The 18635-nt window shown below is 28.9% G+C and overlaps 1 protein-coding gene across 2 annotated transcripts; it reads left to right on the forward strand.

Moving 5' to 3' along the window:
* The first annotated feature begins 7487 nt into the window (after positions 1-7487).
* Positions 7488-18435, forward strand: LOC114166746 (alpha/beta-Hydrolases superfamily protein). 2 transcript variants are annotated; one of them, XM_028051538.2, is made up of 9 exons: positions 7488-7650; positions 7748-7810; positions 10352-10484; positions 11970-12252; positions 14515-14643; positions 14722-14771; positions 14996-15093; positions 15281-15568; positions 17585-18435. In XM_028051538.2, exons 2-9 carry the CDS (start codon positions 7760-7762, stop codon positions 18068-18070), a joined length of 1518 nt encoding a protein of 505 aa, XP_027907339.2. In that variant the 5' UTR covers positions 7488-7650; positions 7748-7759; the 3' UTR covers positions 18071-18435. The 2 variants fall into 2 exon arrangements, with proteins under 2 accessions (XP_027907339.2, XP_085524425.1); XM_085668299.1 differs by lacking the exons at positions 7488-7650; positions 10352-10484 and having other exon boundaries at positions 7795-7810.
* Positions 18436-18635: the final 200 nt, after the last annotated feature.

An 18635-nucleotide genomic window follows, 5' to 3' on the forward strand; every position in this document is an offset into this window, starting at 1 on the left:
TCCTTAAAATTTGTAGATTACCATTTTAGTTACTTTTTAACTTGAATATATATATATATATATATATATATATATATATATATATATATATATATATATATATATATATATATATATATGCATACAAATCATTAGCTCTTGAATTCAAATTTTATGAATACTCACTATTTTTCTCTTCAATTTATGCATTGATTTTGATTAATAGTCACATTTATCTAAATTGTAAAATTGTTTGGTCAAGCCTAAAAAATATCTTACATATATTTGAAGGATGAATCATTATATATACTTGAAAAGCTACACTAGTGAAAAAAGAGTCATTTACATCATATATTTATCATCTAATATCAAAGAACTTGATATGAAAAATGTGTGATGAATCTTTTGTAATTAAAAGAAACTTTTATATGTGGGATGTCTTGAGATTTTGCATATATTTCAATATGTCGCATTGTGTTCTAGTCCGGCGTAAATTTTAAAATTTAGATAAGACCTTAGGATATCCCATGTAAATGTGTTTATAATCTCTTCTTCCTTTCTCTTTTCAATTTTGGTGTTTTTCATTCTCTTCTCTTGTGACGAGCTCGTTTCTCTTTACATTGATGACCCAAGAACGTTCTTCTTTTGTCTTTATGATTGGTTTTGTGTGAAGGTGATTCGTATTCAATTGGATTGTGATTCAGTGTTCTTTATTGAAGTTAACTATCTAAATTTCTATTTTATTTTTGAAATTGATATTGTTATTGTTCAAGTTATATAAAGTAGTGGACAACCCTCTTCCTTCAACATATATAGAGTAATTTAAGTTATTTTCTTGTTTAGCTATTTTTAGGTTAGATTATACTTCTTTGTTGAAAATTTAGTTGAAAGTTATATTGTGTTGTGAATTTTTTTTGTTTAAGTCAAAACAAAATTAACTTAAAAAAAATTCAAAATTTATGTCAAACCTAGCCAAGTCCAACCTAAATTTACATCAGAGTTTATATCCAAAGTAAATTTACGTCATCCACATCTACGTTAGAGTGTTACCTCACGTAAAAAATTGAAAATATCCAATGTAAAATGTCTATGATAGAATCATAAGTTTAGGTTTAACTTGTTAAAATGAATGATGCTTAAGCTTAGTTTCTTATTTAAATAATGAGTAAACTTTGAACTTCATTAGTGCAAAAATCAATTTATGAATATTTTTTATATCAGTTGCAATTTACTTATCATAATAAGTGATGCAATGGTAAATCGTAAATAAGATAAGACTTTCTATATTGGTTCTAGTTATAATCGGTATAGAAAGTGGTGCAGTAACATTTTTTGTAATAAAGAATAAATATTTCTATACCAATTCTACTTATAACTAGTATAAAAAGTGACATAATAACAATTTTGTAATAAATTACAAATACTTTCTATACTGTCGGTTGGCTCCAAAACCAATATAGAAAGTGGGGCGATGAAATTTTTGTAATAAATTGCAAAGACTTCGTATACCAGTTGACCTAGAACCAGCATAATATGCTTAATTTTCTCATTCTCTCTCGAGCTTCACTCATTCTTCCTTCTTTGTGCAACTATCATCTTCCCTTGCAATCTCTCCTCTCTACATTCCCTTCATTGCTCTCGGTTGTTGTTGTTCCTTGAGTTCTCGTCATTACTGGTTCTCAATTTCTTGTTGTCCCTATTGCTCAAGCTCTCATCGTCATTGTCACTCTCGTCTAGGCTTCCTCCGTTGTTGTGTGGTGCAATCGCTATCACTTTCATTTCCAGTCTTACAAAAAATAATGATTTCTAGTCTTAGATTTCTTTTTTTTTTTTTTTCAACTTTCAATGGCATCTAATGCCCTCAGCAACAATAACATTGTCTTCAAGAAACTCAAGGCCAAGTTTGAAAATAAGGTTTCTTTTCTAATATTTAATTTTTATTTTCCATTTAATTCTACTATTCATATCTTGATTTCTCTTTATGTACATGAATTTCATTTTTTCTTTCTGATCTATGAGATCTATTTTCATATTTGTCTTTCTCGTGCTTCTCCTAAGTTTGACTTTTTAATTTCCATGTTTTTTTTTGTTTTTTTTTTCATATGTGTTTCAATTGCAATGCGAATACCTAGGCATTTGTCATGTATGGGATCTTCCTTTGCATCAATTGCTCCATCATATGATAGGAGAAGAAAACGATGAGTGGTGATGAAAGTGAAAAAATGGAGTTCCCTTTGTTTGTTGTGTTTTTGGATGTGAAAAACGAAGATGAAGCCTGGTGGTGATGATTGTTGATTGTAGGTATTGGTTGAGTAAAATTAGCTTCTCGCAGTGTCTAATGTCCCATTCTGCTAATCGATTTCTATATTCATTGTAGTCTTAACCTATATAAAAGTGACACTTTTTATATTGGCTGTGAACCAATATAAAAAACTTTCTATATCAGATATACCTATACAGTTATATAATTTAATTGACATCGAAAGTATTTTCTAACAGAATAAAAAATTAAGTGCTTATTTGATTTAGTTAAAATTACGTAACTTAATTATAATTGATTTAACAGTATGATTAAATTATTTTTACAATTTTTAAGGTTTTTTTTTATTTAGCATATAATAGCCTTATACCGATAAATAATAATAATATAATAGTTTATTTAGAATTGTACTTAAATTGATGGTAAAGTAATTAATAATGGAATCAATAACCGGTTAAAAAGGTTATGCTTTATATTAAAAAAATTAAGAAATACCAAATAGTATACAAATAATAATTTATAATATGTTAAAAGTTTTCAAATAAATATAATAAATGAAAATATTACCATTTAAATAATAACTAACTAAATAATTTGCGAGTTTTAAAATGTTTTGATCGTCTAATGAATGAAAAATAAATTTGAGTTCAAACGTGCTTATTTAAAAAATAACTTAATTTGTTTACTAAATCGTTAATAATTATTCTTAATCATCCTATTCAAACTTGATAACATGCATAGTTGTCATGTGTGCAGCTGGCAAACTCGATCAAGGAATCAATCTATGATCATAATACAAATAAAATAGATTTACAGATAAGAAACGAATGTGAGGAAGGCTTTTCTTCATTTTCTACTTCAAATAAACAACTTTTAAGTTTCGTTTCAAGTACGTATTTATAATAAGAAAATTTCTAAATAATCATGAATATATATGTTTGATCAAATATGAATATAACACATAAAAATATAATAATTAAGAGTTTATCTTTATAGTAACATTAATTGTAGTGATAAAAGGTCAATTGATACCGTTAACACACTTAAAAAAAGTGTATTTTAACAAGGTTTTCTAAGAGTGCTATAATAACCTCTAGTAAGATCAACCCACAATAATTTTTTTTTTTCATACTCTTGAGAAGTGTTAATGATTTTTTAATGAACCACAATAAAGTTTCATATTTCCATCCACTTTCACTTTTCTTTCTTTTGTATTTTTCATACGATCGTATTATTTTCATTTTTCCTTCGTAGTGTTGGCAAAACCTAAAAAGCTTCAAAATGATGAACATGAAGATCCATAATTGAATTGAAGAATTTTATTTGATTTTCATTTTGTTTAATTTTATGATCATGAACAAAAATGTTGTAATATTTCCCAATTTCACCTAAATTGTGTTGTTTTACAATATTTTTCTTTCAAGTTGTAAACTTTGTAACTCTTTCCTTTAATGAATGTTATATGCAAGATAATAATATCATTTTAGAATATGTCTTTTTTCATTTTTAATTATGTCATGTATTTATTGCAAAAAAGAGCAATTTATGTGCATTAAAAAAAAACAATTGATGAAATTAAGGAGATTTGAGACTGTAAGACAAAATATGGTATATGACATAGTTGTTCAGAATGCGCACCTTTATATGTTGGAGATTTTATATTTATTAGAGATAAGATGAATTTTTAGTATAAGTGGATGTAAATTTCATTCTACAAGTTGATTTTGTATAGTGTTGATCAATTATACTTAAAGTTCATCTTTTAAAATACTAGTAGAAAAATCATTCGATGCAAATCTTACCTTACAAACCAATTTTATAAGATTAAATTAGACTTTTCACTTTTAAGACATATTTAAGAAATGAAGATCTTTATCAATCTATAAAATCTACTAGAAAGAAAAAAAATAGATGTTTTTGGAACATTAAAAAAAGAAAACCCAAGAACAATATGCAGGCGAAAATCCAATTCATAGTAAGAAATTTTTTGAATTTCCATTTAAACTGAAAAAATTTCTTAGATCAAAAAATATTTAACAATGTAAAATATACTATCTCTTGATTAGATGACAAATTTATAAAGAATTATTATAGTCTTTGTTCAAAGAGGAGAACTATATCTAGATATTATGATAATTCAATATCAGACGAATTTAACTCTTTTAGGCTTAAGGAAAAAATAAATAAATTTAGGAAAAAAAAATTATTTTTTAAAGATGCAAATCAAGATACATTACAAAGACTCAAAACTATCTCGACAACAACATTAAAATAATAATTTTGTAACTAATCATGTAATAATATTCACTTAAAACTAATCACATCGCTTAAACCATTACAAAAGGTTAAGAAGGATATGAATCATTCTCATAATCCAAAAGGTAAAATTTAACAAAAAATTAAATAGACAATCACCACTAAAGTATAACTTTGATTTTCTATAATTTACCAAAGAATTGAGTATCGAAATACTTCTATAAGTACCTTACTTCTAATACTAACTGCCAGTGAAATCAATACACAGAAATAAAAAAACAATCAAGAACAAAAGAGTAACCAACAAAAAAACACAATATTATAAAATTCATCTCGACCAAAAATAAGAACATTCGTTAATTATTATTTTAATATCTACCATGTTAATTTGTAATTAGATTTTTAGATGCAAATGGCAAGTACAAGAACAATATCTAACAAGTTTTTTTTTTCTTCGACGTCAACTGTATTTCTTTATTAATTATGACCATAACAATATTATCATGTGTTATTTGATGTGAACATTAATATACTTATTTTAATAATTGGAGTTGTTTATAACTCGTTAATTTGTACACATGAAACTTCCTTCATATAATATATTAGTGTTCACCAATCACTTGGATTTTGTCAAATAATCTTCTAAAAATTATTTAAAAAGCAACACGTTACTCAAACTTTTAAATATTCTGATTGGCAGCATACTATAAAAAAATAACGTATGAAAAACGTATAATTTAATTAGAAAATCTTAGATACAGAAGATTATTAGGTTGAAGACAAACTCTTGTAAATATAATCATTTATATATTAACTTTAATTATACTTACCTCTTTTTAAGTTTATTTTAAATGTCTCATCTCGTTTAGTTTTAAAATGGACATCAACTGCGTGTATAATAATAAGATTAGGATTAAATACGATTTTGGTCCCTAAAATTTCGGTGAAATTTGGAATTAATTCCTCTTCAAAAATTTTGATTAATTTAATCTTTCATCTTTAAAAATACGTGAATTTAGTTCTTTTAACCAAATTATGTTAAGTTTATCTGACATTTCAAGCGCATTTCATGATAGTATTTGAATTGTTTATGCCGTTTGACATATTTCCGCTTCAATGTTAACTCAAATATTATCATAAAATGTGTTTAAAATGTTAAATAAACTTAACAAAATTTGGTAAAAAAAGACTAAATTCACGTATTTCTAAAGATAAATGACTAAATTGGTATAAAATTTTGGAAAAGAACTGATTCTAAAATTTACTGAAACTGAGAGGACCAAAAACATATTTAATCCATAAGATTATTATTGCTCGTATATGTTTGAAGTTTTAAGTTTTTAGATAACATTTATCTACTTATATAATTTTTTATAGATTATATCCATATCTTTTGTATTTTAATAAAGTGATAATTGTCTCCCTTATTATATTTAAAAATGTCATATTTAAAAGAGTAATTACAATATTCAGAGTTGGTATAAATTAGTTAAAAATACTTGTAAAAGAAAATAATTTCTTTGTCAGATATGTTTATAGTCACTTAACAACAAATTTTTAGATTTTTTTTTTTATAGCTATACTAGAAATTTAAGAAAGGGAAGATAGAAAGAAAATAAAATTTTATGAAAATTAAATCATAATAAATAAATTAGTACAATAAAAATGTTCAACTGTAATATTATTAACATTTTTCTAAGCTCGACCTCTCCTAGAAATAAATAAAGTAGTAATCTCAGAAACATTCATGTTTCTAACAAAATATCTAAACTATTCTAAAGTAACATATATAGTAACATATATAGATATTTATTATATTTATAACATATTACAATAATAATAATAATTAAATAAAATTATCTGGCCACATCATCATCTTTAACATTTCAAATTAATATTTTTTTTATCTTCAATTATGAGATATTATTTTGATTTTTCTTTATATTCTAGAATATTTTTCCAATTGTCTCTTGAATTAATAGTATTTTCCAACATATCTTTAAGTTCACATATAAGAAATATTTTGGATGTTTTTCTCCTCTTATTAGAACTGGAAAATTAAATAATTAGTTTTAAAAATTTAAATTTCCTATGAATATTTTCTCTCCATTCATCTTTATTTAAAATAATTTTGAAAAATACTATAAATCACAAACAAATTTAATTTTATACTAACTAAATAGTCAACTTATTTTAGAAGCATGAATTGAAGTATTTGTATACATTCAAATAACTTCATAATAAGTTTTCATTATCACAATTTATTTTTTCTTTTTTATGATGACCAAATGTTTCCTCATTATGCTCACATGATATGAATTGGACATTCTTCCCTTTTGGAATATAAAAAAAAAATGTGATTGTAGACAAACAAATAAAGAAAAGAGAAATATTGTTTATAATTTCATTTATTATAAACAATAAAAAAATAAATCAAAACATTTCAAACAACAAAAACGTTAATGACATTTCTTATTCTCTTATGCTTTATTATGACCAATTTTATTTTTTGTCTAGAAAGTTTTTCAGAGTATATTGTCCAATCTCGTCCCATAACAATAAAAACAATCGAAGGTTTTACCTAAATAACTTATTTATTAAAGTAATAAACAAACCACAAAATTTGATATGTTTAATTTGTCAACTTAAAATAATTGATATTTAGTGGTCGATAACTTAATCAATAACAAGATAATCAATTATGTACTTGAGATAAATTTATTATTTTGAATTATATAATTTTTCAATCGATGACTTTTAAGTAATATATTACATGAAGTTCTAGCCAATTAAATGCGACAAAATCATACGAAAATGGGCATTAAAAAGAAAAGGTAATTTCTCAACGGCAAAATGAAGATTTGGTATTTCTAGAAGTGGTGTGGAAGGAAAATATGGGGTACAAAAAGAAAAAGCGCCTGCGTAGAAATGGGCTTGAACACCCAACCAAGAAACGGTTGTGAAAACTGAAAGGTAAAAGAAAATAACGTCGTCAAATTGGTCTCCACCACCACCAATATTCCTTTAATTCTCTTACTGCGGTTGTTACGAAACGAACCAAAACAACGCCAGCGCTGTGAATCGCTTCCTTCCTTCTTTCACCTCCAATTCAAATCTCTTTCCTTAAAATCTCGTTTGCATCACACTTCCCAAAGGTATAATCATACAATACATGTTTCCAATTTTCGTTTTCTTCTTTTTCACCACTATCGCTGTTTTCATTTCATGACCTTCATTGCGCGCGTTTTGCAGAAACTTGTTTCGATGGTGCGAGCTCCGAATCCGCAGCATCTGGAAGCGACCACGCCTTTAATCGTGAGTCACGTATTTGCCATATTTTTTGTGTTCTATATATACAAATTTGGTAGTATTCCATGCACGAAAACTGCGAAGTGCATTACGTTTGGTGTGTTTATAATTTTGATGAATTTCTCTTCGGAAATTGTTATCATTCGTTTAATTTTGTTCTTCTTGTAATGAAAATTGTGATTTTATTAGTTAGAGTTATGATTAGAAGTTTATTTGAAGATAAGAAATATTTACATGATCATAGGATTATTCTGGCGTCCAACATTTGTAGAGTAATATACAAATGCGATGTGTTCACTTCTTGTCGTTATAGATGCTGCTAATTGATCACAGTTAGGTGATGGTTATGACAAAACAGAACTAATTACGAGATTTGCTGAGTTAGGATAACTATTTACGACATAATTATGCAATTATGGATGACAATTATGCAATTATGGATGTGCTTTAAGGTGGAAGTAACCGATACAGAACTTTTTGATATTCAGTTATTCACATGTCTCGATTTGACAGAACTTTGTTCTTTAACTGAAAGCATGAAAGCACCGATGTATCAATGAAGTGTAGGCAGTTTTTCCTCATGTTAAGAACTATTTATTCGGGTATTATAAGATATAAACAAAAATCTATGCATGCATTTGTAGCAGAAAAAGGTAACGACTAGCGTTGCCGCATTTTTCCATACCATCCATGCATGGTGATAGCTTTTCCTTGAAGGAATGCTCGTTCCTTCTTAAATACTCTGGAATTTCGTTTACATAATTGAAAAAATATTCATTATTAACATGTATTCTTATTCCCTTTCTTATTTTTCATCTAACCTAACATAATCTGATGCTAGAGTGCTCTTTGCTATGTGAAAGTAGGGGGTCATTGTACTCGACCTTACCTTATACATGCTAAGAGGCTGAAATAGAATGATTGTTCGTTCAAGAATCAATATGAGCGAAATATTAAGGATGATAGAAGTAGGAATAACTGAGATCAAGGTACTCACAAGCAGAGGTATCTGTGTTGGGGGATTGAACAAAAAGAAATGCACGGAAGAAATGAAAACTTAATCAATTCCCTCCTTTTCCTACATTACCCTCCTTTTCAATCACTTCTGCATCACGTGTACGTGGTTGTTACAACCCTGTACTACATAAATTTCTATTCTGCTCTTACGGAAATTGTCCTCAACTCCGCACGGTAGTATTTAGCTGAGGGTTAGCAGCTCCTTCACTAACCTATTCTCTAAATTGCAATCACTTTGTTTCCCTATCAGGTCTCTTTATTAAATCAGAGTTTGATTTAATTTCTTTTTAATTTGTTTTTTCCATCCAATCATTTGGGACTGCTGTGTTAATTATGTCATGAACTTAATTCTTTGTATTTTGGCTTAAATTGGTTTGGACTGTTCAAGCTCAAAACCTACTTAATGGGGAATCGATCTCCCCATTGTAATCCTCCTGTGATTTCTTTGATAATTTTTACTTTTTTACGTCTTTAGAGTGAAAGTTTAGCATTTTCCATGCTCGATTCATTTCATGTATTCCAATGAGCCAGATTTGTTATCATACCAAGTAGATTTTCAGGGGTGGTACTAAAAAGGTGGTGATCATGGTCATCAAACTCTCAAGTTAATTCTAAAAACTGTTATGACTTTACAATTATAGGTAATAGACAAAATGAGTTAACTCACTATCAAACTCTTTTTTGGAGAAACTCTGGTAAACTAACTCAGTCCACATATTTGTTATCGAGTGTAATTTTTGCTTTCATTGACCCCACAATGGCATTGTGTTACCATGACATTAGAGATATAGGCTATAAGTTTGTTAGTAGAGTGTAACTAGTTTGTTTTCTATATAAAATGTTTGATGTAATTATTTGTACTTACCTATTTCCTTTAAGTTTGACAACCTTGGTGATGGAGTTAAAATTCTTGTGGTTAGGCAAATGAATGATGAAATAATTAATGTGTGCTGGTGTTAGTTTTTGAAACAAACAATTGATTTCTGGAAGATAATTTTAAAAAGTGGGAGAAACGTGCTTTATTACAAAAGAGGTTATTTTCGTGTTGGTGGATTATCAAGTAATCAGAAATTGCTCTGTATTTGTAGCAAAATCTGTTTTACTGAGTGCTGAGTAATAGGAAAAATCCGTGTTAAAAAACCTAGAGGACATGATATATGTACGCTAGGGAAGATTTTATGAGCATAAGTTTCCTATTGCCTTGTTTGCATTGATGACAACCTACCTGCCCCCTGCCAAAGATGAAAGGTGAGAGAAAGCCTTTGGAAGTGAACAAGCATCTCCAACTAGTGATTTGATTCTTTCTACTTAAATACTGGGCTTCTCGGGGCCTGCATTTAATGATTTTTTCTTGTTGTTAAGGATAGTTTAGTTGAAATTCCTTATTACGATTTTGTTGTTCCACTTAGTTGTACTTTTGTACTTGTAGCTGTACCTTCTTTTCATAATTGTCGTGATGATTAAAGCAATAATAAATAATCATTTTATTAGTTTTTTGAATAAAATAAAATTATGTTTGTCTTGTTTTAGGCACAGGGAGAGGGTTTAACAAATGATGGGCTTATTCCTCAGATATTTTCATCTGTGCCAGCTCTTAATGATGCTGCTTCTTATCTTGCACAAACAACATCATACTTAACTGGTTGTTTCTCCGATTTTTCAGGCAAGTTTCTTATTTGTTTGTCTAGTTCTTCAAAGTTCAGAGATGTAATTTAGGTAGATTATTTTTATAGAAGTTTAAGGAATTATGTAGCCAGTCAGAAGTTTTCATAAAGGAAAAGGAAATAATGACGTTGAGAAAATGGATGTTAAGTTAAGATTATTATGTTTCCCTCAATTAAGCATATCTGCTTTTAATGAAAAATAGAAATGATGGACTTAGATTTTGTGTTATCTCAACTGTTGCGTTTATGCATGAACGTTGACAATTGAAGGCCGTAATCAAATTGCTTTGGATTTATGGTCACCTCTCAGGAAAAAAAGACATCCCTTCTAGGGATAGACAAAGCTAAAAAGTATGAAATTATTACGTTAAAAGTTTATTGTTCTCATGTGAAACCTCATAGAAACCCAGCCTTAACAAATCCTCGTAAAACATGTGGATTTAACTTTTCATGTGGATTTCACTTTAGAATTTATTGTGTGTAATTTGATTCTGAAAATCTGCTTTAGTCTAGGTACCATAGGACTTGAGATTCTTTTTACTATGCCTCTCTACTTCATGTGCAGCTAATTTTGAATTTGTGAATGGCTTTTAAGTTGTTAAAATATTCTTAGATAATCTATTATATTTCTTTGGTTAGAAATATAAGAAATACCGAAGAGTAATGTTGTCAAACTCTAGGATAGTAAGAGGATATGAAGGGGGATAAAAAATGGTAACTTAAGGATTGTAAGAGTAGAGCATGTTAGTATACGAAAAACTGTATTTAAACCTATGCATGCATTAAAAAAAATATAGAAAAAAAAAACTCATAATAAGATCCAATACATAACACAACTAAACAGAACAAAACATTCTCCAAAATGGCAGCAAGAACAGAAGAAAGTATTAAGGAGAAAATATAGAACAGAACATAGTCGTGGATGGAGGCAAAGACCAACAGTGATGGCCATAAGTGCTGGGATAGCCTAGGGTGAGCTAGCATCAGTAACAATATTGCGCCGGTGCCAACATCAGTAATGGTTATGTTGTGAATGATGAGAGCACGTTCGCTGTTGAGAGTTGTATGGCTATGTTCTGATTGGCAAATGGGAACCCTAGGAGGAAAGGGTCATCATTACGAGTTGGGTTGTTAGCAAGATACTTCAATTTCACGAGAAATCACCCATCCTGCTTGTTGCTTTGGCCTCCTAGGATCACCAGTATGCAAGTACACTGACGATTTTAACAATATTGCCTATGAGATCATTAAAAGATATTCTAAAATCTTATGATAATATCTTTAAATATTTCTTGTATTTTTACTCTATTCCTTATATAGTTCTTTCAGTTGTCACCTTTGCTCATGTTATTTTATTTTATTTCTCCCTGAACATGTGCATTTGATTTATGGTGACTCTGTTTCATGTCTGTTTTGTTAATTGTACTTACTACAATGCCCCGACTTCTGCAATTTAGACTCTGAAGTTTTTATTAATATTTCAGTAGAACATTCCCCCAGATGTCCTGGTGCTCCTGTCCCTCGTGCACAAGAGCTTGTGGATTTTTCTTATGCAGAAATTGATGCATCTTCATCTACTGAAATGGATCATACTCCTTCAAACAGAATGCATTTAACTAGTATTGAATCATCTAACGCTTCAACTTCTGCTCGTCCACATACGCAAGATGAAATCACTAATACCTCTGGTGGAGTTCTGTTACAAAATTCCAGTGCACTTGCTGAACCGAATCGAACTGGACAAAGTGGCATTTCCATGTTCCAAAGGTATTCTTTACCAACTTATATGTTTGTGGCTGCATTTAAAGGTGTAGAATAGGAAACATCATTGCTTCTTGTCTAGTTATAGTTGTAATAAACTGTAATGTATTAGATAGGCTTGACATTCTGTGGTGACTTTATTAAAAGGGCTATTGCGTTGAATGGGTTTGCAAATTGAGACTTAAGTGGTTCTCCATATTCATTTACTCTGGGTGCATCTGCTCTATTCTGTATATTTTTTTTAAATGCAATGAGATGCATGAACACCTAGAGAAATGAATTTGAGGAACCTTCAAATCAATTAATAAGAAAATTTATCGTATGTTCTACGATTAAAAGTTTATTCAGGTTAATTAAGAAAATTTAGTTAGCATCATTTAATTGTACTAATCTTATTTTAAAGGGTTTAAATATATTTTTAAGCCCTATAAATATGATTATCTCTGCATTTAGTACTTGTAAAAATATGTGTTAGTTTTAAATCTGACATTTTGTGACTGTCCTTATTAACTATAGTTAGTTTAATACTAAGAACGAAAAATATTAAACAGTATAATCAAGACAATACAAAATATTTCAAATTAAGATAATTATATGTTTTGGGTAGATATTTTAATTAATATATTTGTGAATTAATACAAATAATGTAATTATATATGTTATTTTTATTTTCATTCCATAATTTACTTTTAATATTTTATTTTAAATCATTATATTTTACTTAAAGCTTATAATATTTTCTACATATTAATTCTGATATTATAACATTAATCATTCTAAAGAAATAATAAAATATGTTTTATAGTTTTGGAATTGATAATTATAATATATTAGAATTTTAGGTAATATAAAAATTAATCAGTACTGTTTTTTCTATCCTTACACAATTTAAAACTAGTATAAAATAATTGGCTTAAATATATTTTAAATCCTTCAAAATATTATTCTGTGTTATTTTAGTATCGTAAATTTGTTATTACTTTAAAATATTTGTCATTTTGTTAGTGGTTTCTCGGTCTTTATTATTAACAATGATTAATTTATTCCAAAAAATATAAAATAGTATTTAAAAAATTATATATTTTTTAAATACATAATTCATTAAGTACAATATTTAATATTTTTTGCAGATAAGATAATCACATGTAATTATTTTAATATATTATGGACAGGATTTTTTATTTATAAAATAATATATTATTATTAAAAAAGGTTATTTGCTTAATAGGTAAAACATCATATTATAAAGTTATATATTTATCATTTTATACTTAAAGAATCATTAGTGAGAAAATATATGAATAAATTATGAATAAACTATTTTATATAAGTTTTAGATTGTGTAAAGAAGAATAATATTTTCTTATTATTACATATAATTTTAATATATTTGAATTTTTGTTATTCTTAAAAATATAGAACATAATTTTTTTTTATAATTTTTTTTTCTTTAGAGATAAAATCCCTATTTATGATATATCAGAAAATAATTTTTACAGTCAGATAAAATTATAAGATCGAGGTATAGAAAATAAATTATAACTTATAAATGTCTAAGTAAATTATAATTATTTTGATAAAAATACAATGTTAAAACTAAATTATTGGTTGAAAAAATAAAAAGTTATATATGATTGTCTTATTTATGTTAAGCAAGAAATATGTTACTTAATTAAATTGTGTATCTAAAATAATATAATATCTTAATATGAAATATTCTGTTACCTTAATTATATCAATTAATATTTTTCATTTTCAACGTTAAACTAACCATAATTAGAATGACTGAAAAACAATGGTTAGAAAATGTAAGGGGTTTAAAACTAACAAATATTTCTGCAGGAATTAAAAGCATACGGAGTCATATTGGCATGCACTAAAAACATATTTAAATATTTTTGGGATGGTCTTTAAAAATAGTTGAAACTTCCTTATATTTGAAACCTTATCAGGGATTTTTTGAGACCAAGTTTTTCTTTCTAATTGTTTCTGGTAGGTTATTGTTACCTGTACAAAATCATTGTTTCCTTTTTCGAAAGCGTTAATCTTAAATTTTTATTCTTCCGTTCATGTCCTTTTTTTTTTATGTATTGTATAATTTTCTACTGTTTTCCTTGCTGTAGCCATCATTAAAATTTAGGATGTTGATCTGTCCTTCTTTACTCCATTTTAGTTTTTAAATTTGATATAGAACCATCTAAATCTGAATTTTAAAACCCTTTTGACTATTGACTTGTGGATTTGTAAACTATGTTTTTATTACTTCAGCCTGATTGATCGTGCTCGAAGGACTGTGCGTGGATCTGCAGATGATATAGGATGGCTTCAACGTGATCCAGCAATGCCTCCAGTTGAAGATGGAACTGAAAGGTTCCTTGAAATTCTGGACAGCATCAAGTAAGTTGGTAGTATTTTACTTTTACTAATTTTCTCGTTGTCATTGTTTTGTTAACTCAGTTTTCCTTACCTTGTCAGGCATGGTGTTCACAGGTTACCAAATTCAGTGGTTTATTTGTTAGTTCCAGGTAAAGTGACTGATTATATATAACAAAGTGACTGATTAATCATGATGAACTCCACTATCAAACCTTCACATAAAGGAAAAACCTAAAGTCAATGGTGCATCTAGAATGATAAATGCTTATTAGCACCTGGCCTGGCCTACCGGACGTGAATAGTAAAACTGCCAAAGTTCATTGTTGCAACATATTTTCTGTGCTGTTAAATATTATGCTTTTTACAATGGCAGGTCTTTTCAGTAATCATGGCCCACTTTACTTTGTCGATACAAAAGTCAGTTTTTCAAAAATGGGTCTGGCCTGTCATATTGCAAAGATTCATAGTGAGGTACGTTCTAATAGTCATTGTAGTAGCAATAATGCTCAATACAGTACTTGATGATGCTAATGATAGTAACTAATATTTTTGTAGATCATATGGGTGTGGAGTAAAAAATACTAATCAGAAAAATGATGAGAATAACTTGTTCTTGTTTTTCAGTTCTATTACTAAATTTTGAGTAATTACTAATCAGGCCTCAGTGGAGAAAAATGCCAGAGAGTTGAAAGAGTACATTGAGGAAATTTATTGGGGTTCACAGAAACGAGTTATGCTTCTTGGACATAGCAAAGGAGGAGTAGATGCAGCAGCTGCTTTATCGTTGTATTGGTCTGATTTGAAAGACAAAGTTGCTGGGTTGGCATTAGCCCAAAGTCCCTACGGTGGAACTCCTATAGCTTCAGATCTTCTGCGTGAAGGACAGCTTGGCGATTATGTGAATTTACGAAAACTTACTGAGATTATTATCTGTAAAGTAATTAAGGTATGTTGAATATTTTTTTTTTTTTATTATCATCCTTGGGTTCTTTTCTGTTTGCAAGCCTCTTCAAATGGATTTGCATGCATGTTTACATTTTTCTTTGGTAGCCTCAAAAAAATTTCTTGCTACACTTGATTAAGAATTAAAGAAAAGAAGTTAAAGATCACTTATAGTTCAAGAAAACACAAAGAACACAAAATAGGATAAAGGACGAGAGATGAGAGTACAAAGAATTGTGTAATAGTTCGATTCTTTCCAAATTTACATCTAATTATTCACTTAAGATAATTAGTTATGGAATAATATGATTGATTATCTGTTAAAGCACAACATTGTGCTTCACAAAATAATTTATTATGTTTTAACATTATCAATTATTATGTTCTAAAACATTTTTAAAATATTTTTGAAAAAGAAGTTTTCCCAAAGGCATAGAATGAGTATGAGGTATATATAAACTAAAATAAACTTAGAACTAATGTCTGACTTCAAACATTCACACATGAAATAAAAACAACACCTTATAATATGCACTTCATCAAAACCAAATATAATATTCTAGTAAGGTCTAAAAGAGCCTTGATCATCGGAGGAATAACTATTGATTCCTTGAACTACAATGTTGTTTAGCAAACTCTTTTGGTGCCATCAGAGTGATTGGACGTATTGTGCAAAACAATCTTGTCTAATCTATTACTAAAGAAGGTATAAATATTACGAAGATTTTTTGCATACATAATCATATTTGGTAAGAGATCAATATAGGAAATAATTATTTGTTAAAAAAAGTGTATTTATAGGAAATATATGGATTATATTTTTATCAAAGAATGTTCATCAAGACATCTTAGAATTGGGGTTTGACTATAATTCAACCTCAAAAGCTGTAGGATGAGAAACCTCCTTCACATATTTAACTATTTTGGCTACTCTGTTGTTAGTTAACCTGAGATTTCTAACACATCTTACATCTTATAATTTGGGTTGTCTAATTCAACCTCAAAAGATAGCTTATAGGATGAGGCCCCTCCACTTATATACACTATTTTGGTTGTTTCATCATTAGTTAATGTGAGATCTCTAACACATCTTGCATCTTAGTTTGGGTTTGAGCATAATTCTACCTCAAACTAGCTCATAGAATGAGATCCTCCTCTTATGTACACTATTTTGGTTTTTGTATTATTAGTAATTATGAGATCTCTAACACAGGACTAAATATCTTGAATATCAAGTTTGTAATATTGAATATTTGTAAGAACTTGACAACAGATGACTTAATAGGTCCAACAACAACTAGGATAAACTTTAATACCATCTAAGAATTTGAGAAACTAATTTATTCCAAAAGCTAGGATGGAAAGTGAGGTTTGTCTCTCTCTTGTATACTTTCCTTTAGTCATATCACTAGTTAATGGTCGGATCTTCAATAATACAGGAATTAAAATGAATTTGGAGAATTAGAAATTCTCTTAATGGTAAGAGCTAAATGCTTGGGAAAGAAGAAATATCAGTGGAACAAAGTTGCCCAACCCCTTCACATATCTGAAACTCCTGTATAAATGTCATGTGCCCTTTATTCCAAATTGAAGTCTTATCCTGAATTAGCTGTTATGCCAAAGAAAACTCCTTGGAAGTTTCCCAGGAGAGATTTTTTTTTTTGTTCAATATAGTTTACTAAAGGGTTTGGACTCCAGATTCTTGGTCTATTCATGCAGGTTGTATTTTCAATTTCTCACTCTTAATACAAACTGGTATTACTTTATTCTTGCTAAATTATTTGAGAAATCGAAGCATTCTTTTAAAAGGCATTTCAAATAGTTGCCGCTAATCTACATATTTGTCAGTTTATGCAAACAAAGTTGTGTGCAGTCATTATATAATTCTTATGTAATGTAGAAACTGATTGATTTAGTTCTATTTAAAATTTTCTTGCCTGAGGTAAGCTTTGTATTGTTGCTGTCAATGTGTTCGACAATATTGTAGTTACGCTATTACATATCATCTATTATTTTGAAGGGTGACATGCGAGCTTTAGAAGACTTGACATATGAAAGGCGGAGAGAGTTTTTGAAAGAGCATCATCTGCCAAAAGAAGTCCCAGTTGTTTCCTTTCGGACTGAAGCTGGCATTTCCCCTGCTGTTTTAGCCACATTATCTCATGTTGCACATGCTGAATTTCCACCCCTAGTTGCTCCGACCGGTGAGTCTACAAAACTCCCTGTGGTGATGCCCCTTGGTGCGGCAATGGCTGCTTGTGCACAGTTGACGCAGGTTAGGTATGGTGAGAAAAGTGACGGCCTTGTGACATGCCGAGACGCAGAAGTTCCTGGATCTGTTGTGGTGCGACCTAAGCGAAAATTGGACCATGCTTGGATGGTTTATTCATCTATAAATGATGACCTTTCTGAAGGAGATGCATCCCAGGTGTGTGAGGCTCTCTTAACTCTACTAGTCGAAATCGGGCAGAAGAAGATGCATGAGTTTGCAAAGAAAGATGAATGAAGCATTCCAGTCTTGTTTTGGATATGTACATATTTCTCTCCAAAACTCTATTCAATTTATTTTTTATAGTCTAACCGATAAAAATATTGAAGTAGGTCATATATGTAATGCACACATTACTATATGTAGCTGTAGAGTGAACGTACATAGCTGCCACAGGACATGGTGAGGTAAAAGCTTTCATGTGATTTAGGTAGGAAACTGATAATGCTATGCAGTGGGATAACTGCTTTGGTCTTTTTTCCTGATTGAATCATCAGGCCATGCAATGTATAGGGCCAGGGATTTCGCCGAAACTGGAATTTTAACTTTTTGACCCAATAGGAACTATTTCATCCCTGCTCACTCAGGGTTATTTCTTCCCACACCTCATAATATCTTCCCGCGTCTTCATGGAGTGTGGAAAATATCCAAAATATCCATCTATGCGCTTTCCTTGGAAATTTCTGGGATTGAGTAATCACTATCCAAAAGTTAAAAATTTAGATAGTGTTTGAATTGTATAATCTAAAATTATTTATTTTCGTTGTTCATTATTCTGAATTGTTGGTCAAGATTTTGGACC

This window comes from Vigna unguiculata, chromosome 10 (assembly GCF_037176805.1).
Source record: "Vigna unguiculata cultivar grain cowpea cultivar isolate G323 ecotype 2 chromosome 10, ASM3717680v1, whole genome shotgun sequence".
NCBI lineage: Eukaryota > Viridiplantae > Streptophyta > Magnoliopsida > Fabales > Fabaceae > Vigna > Vigna unguiculata.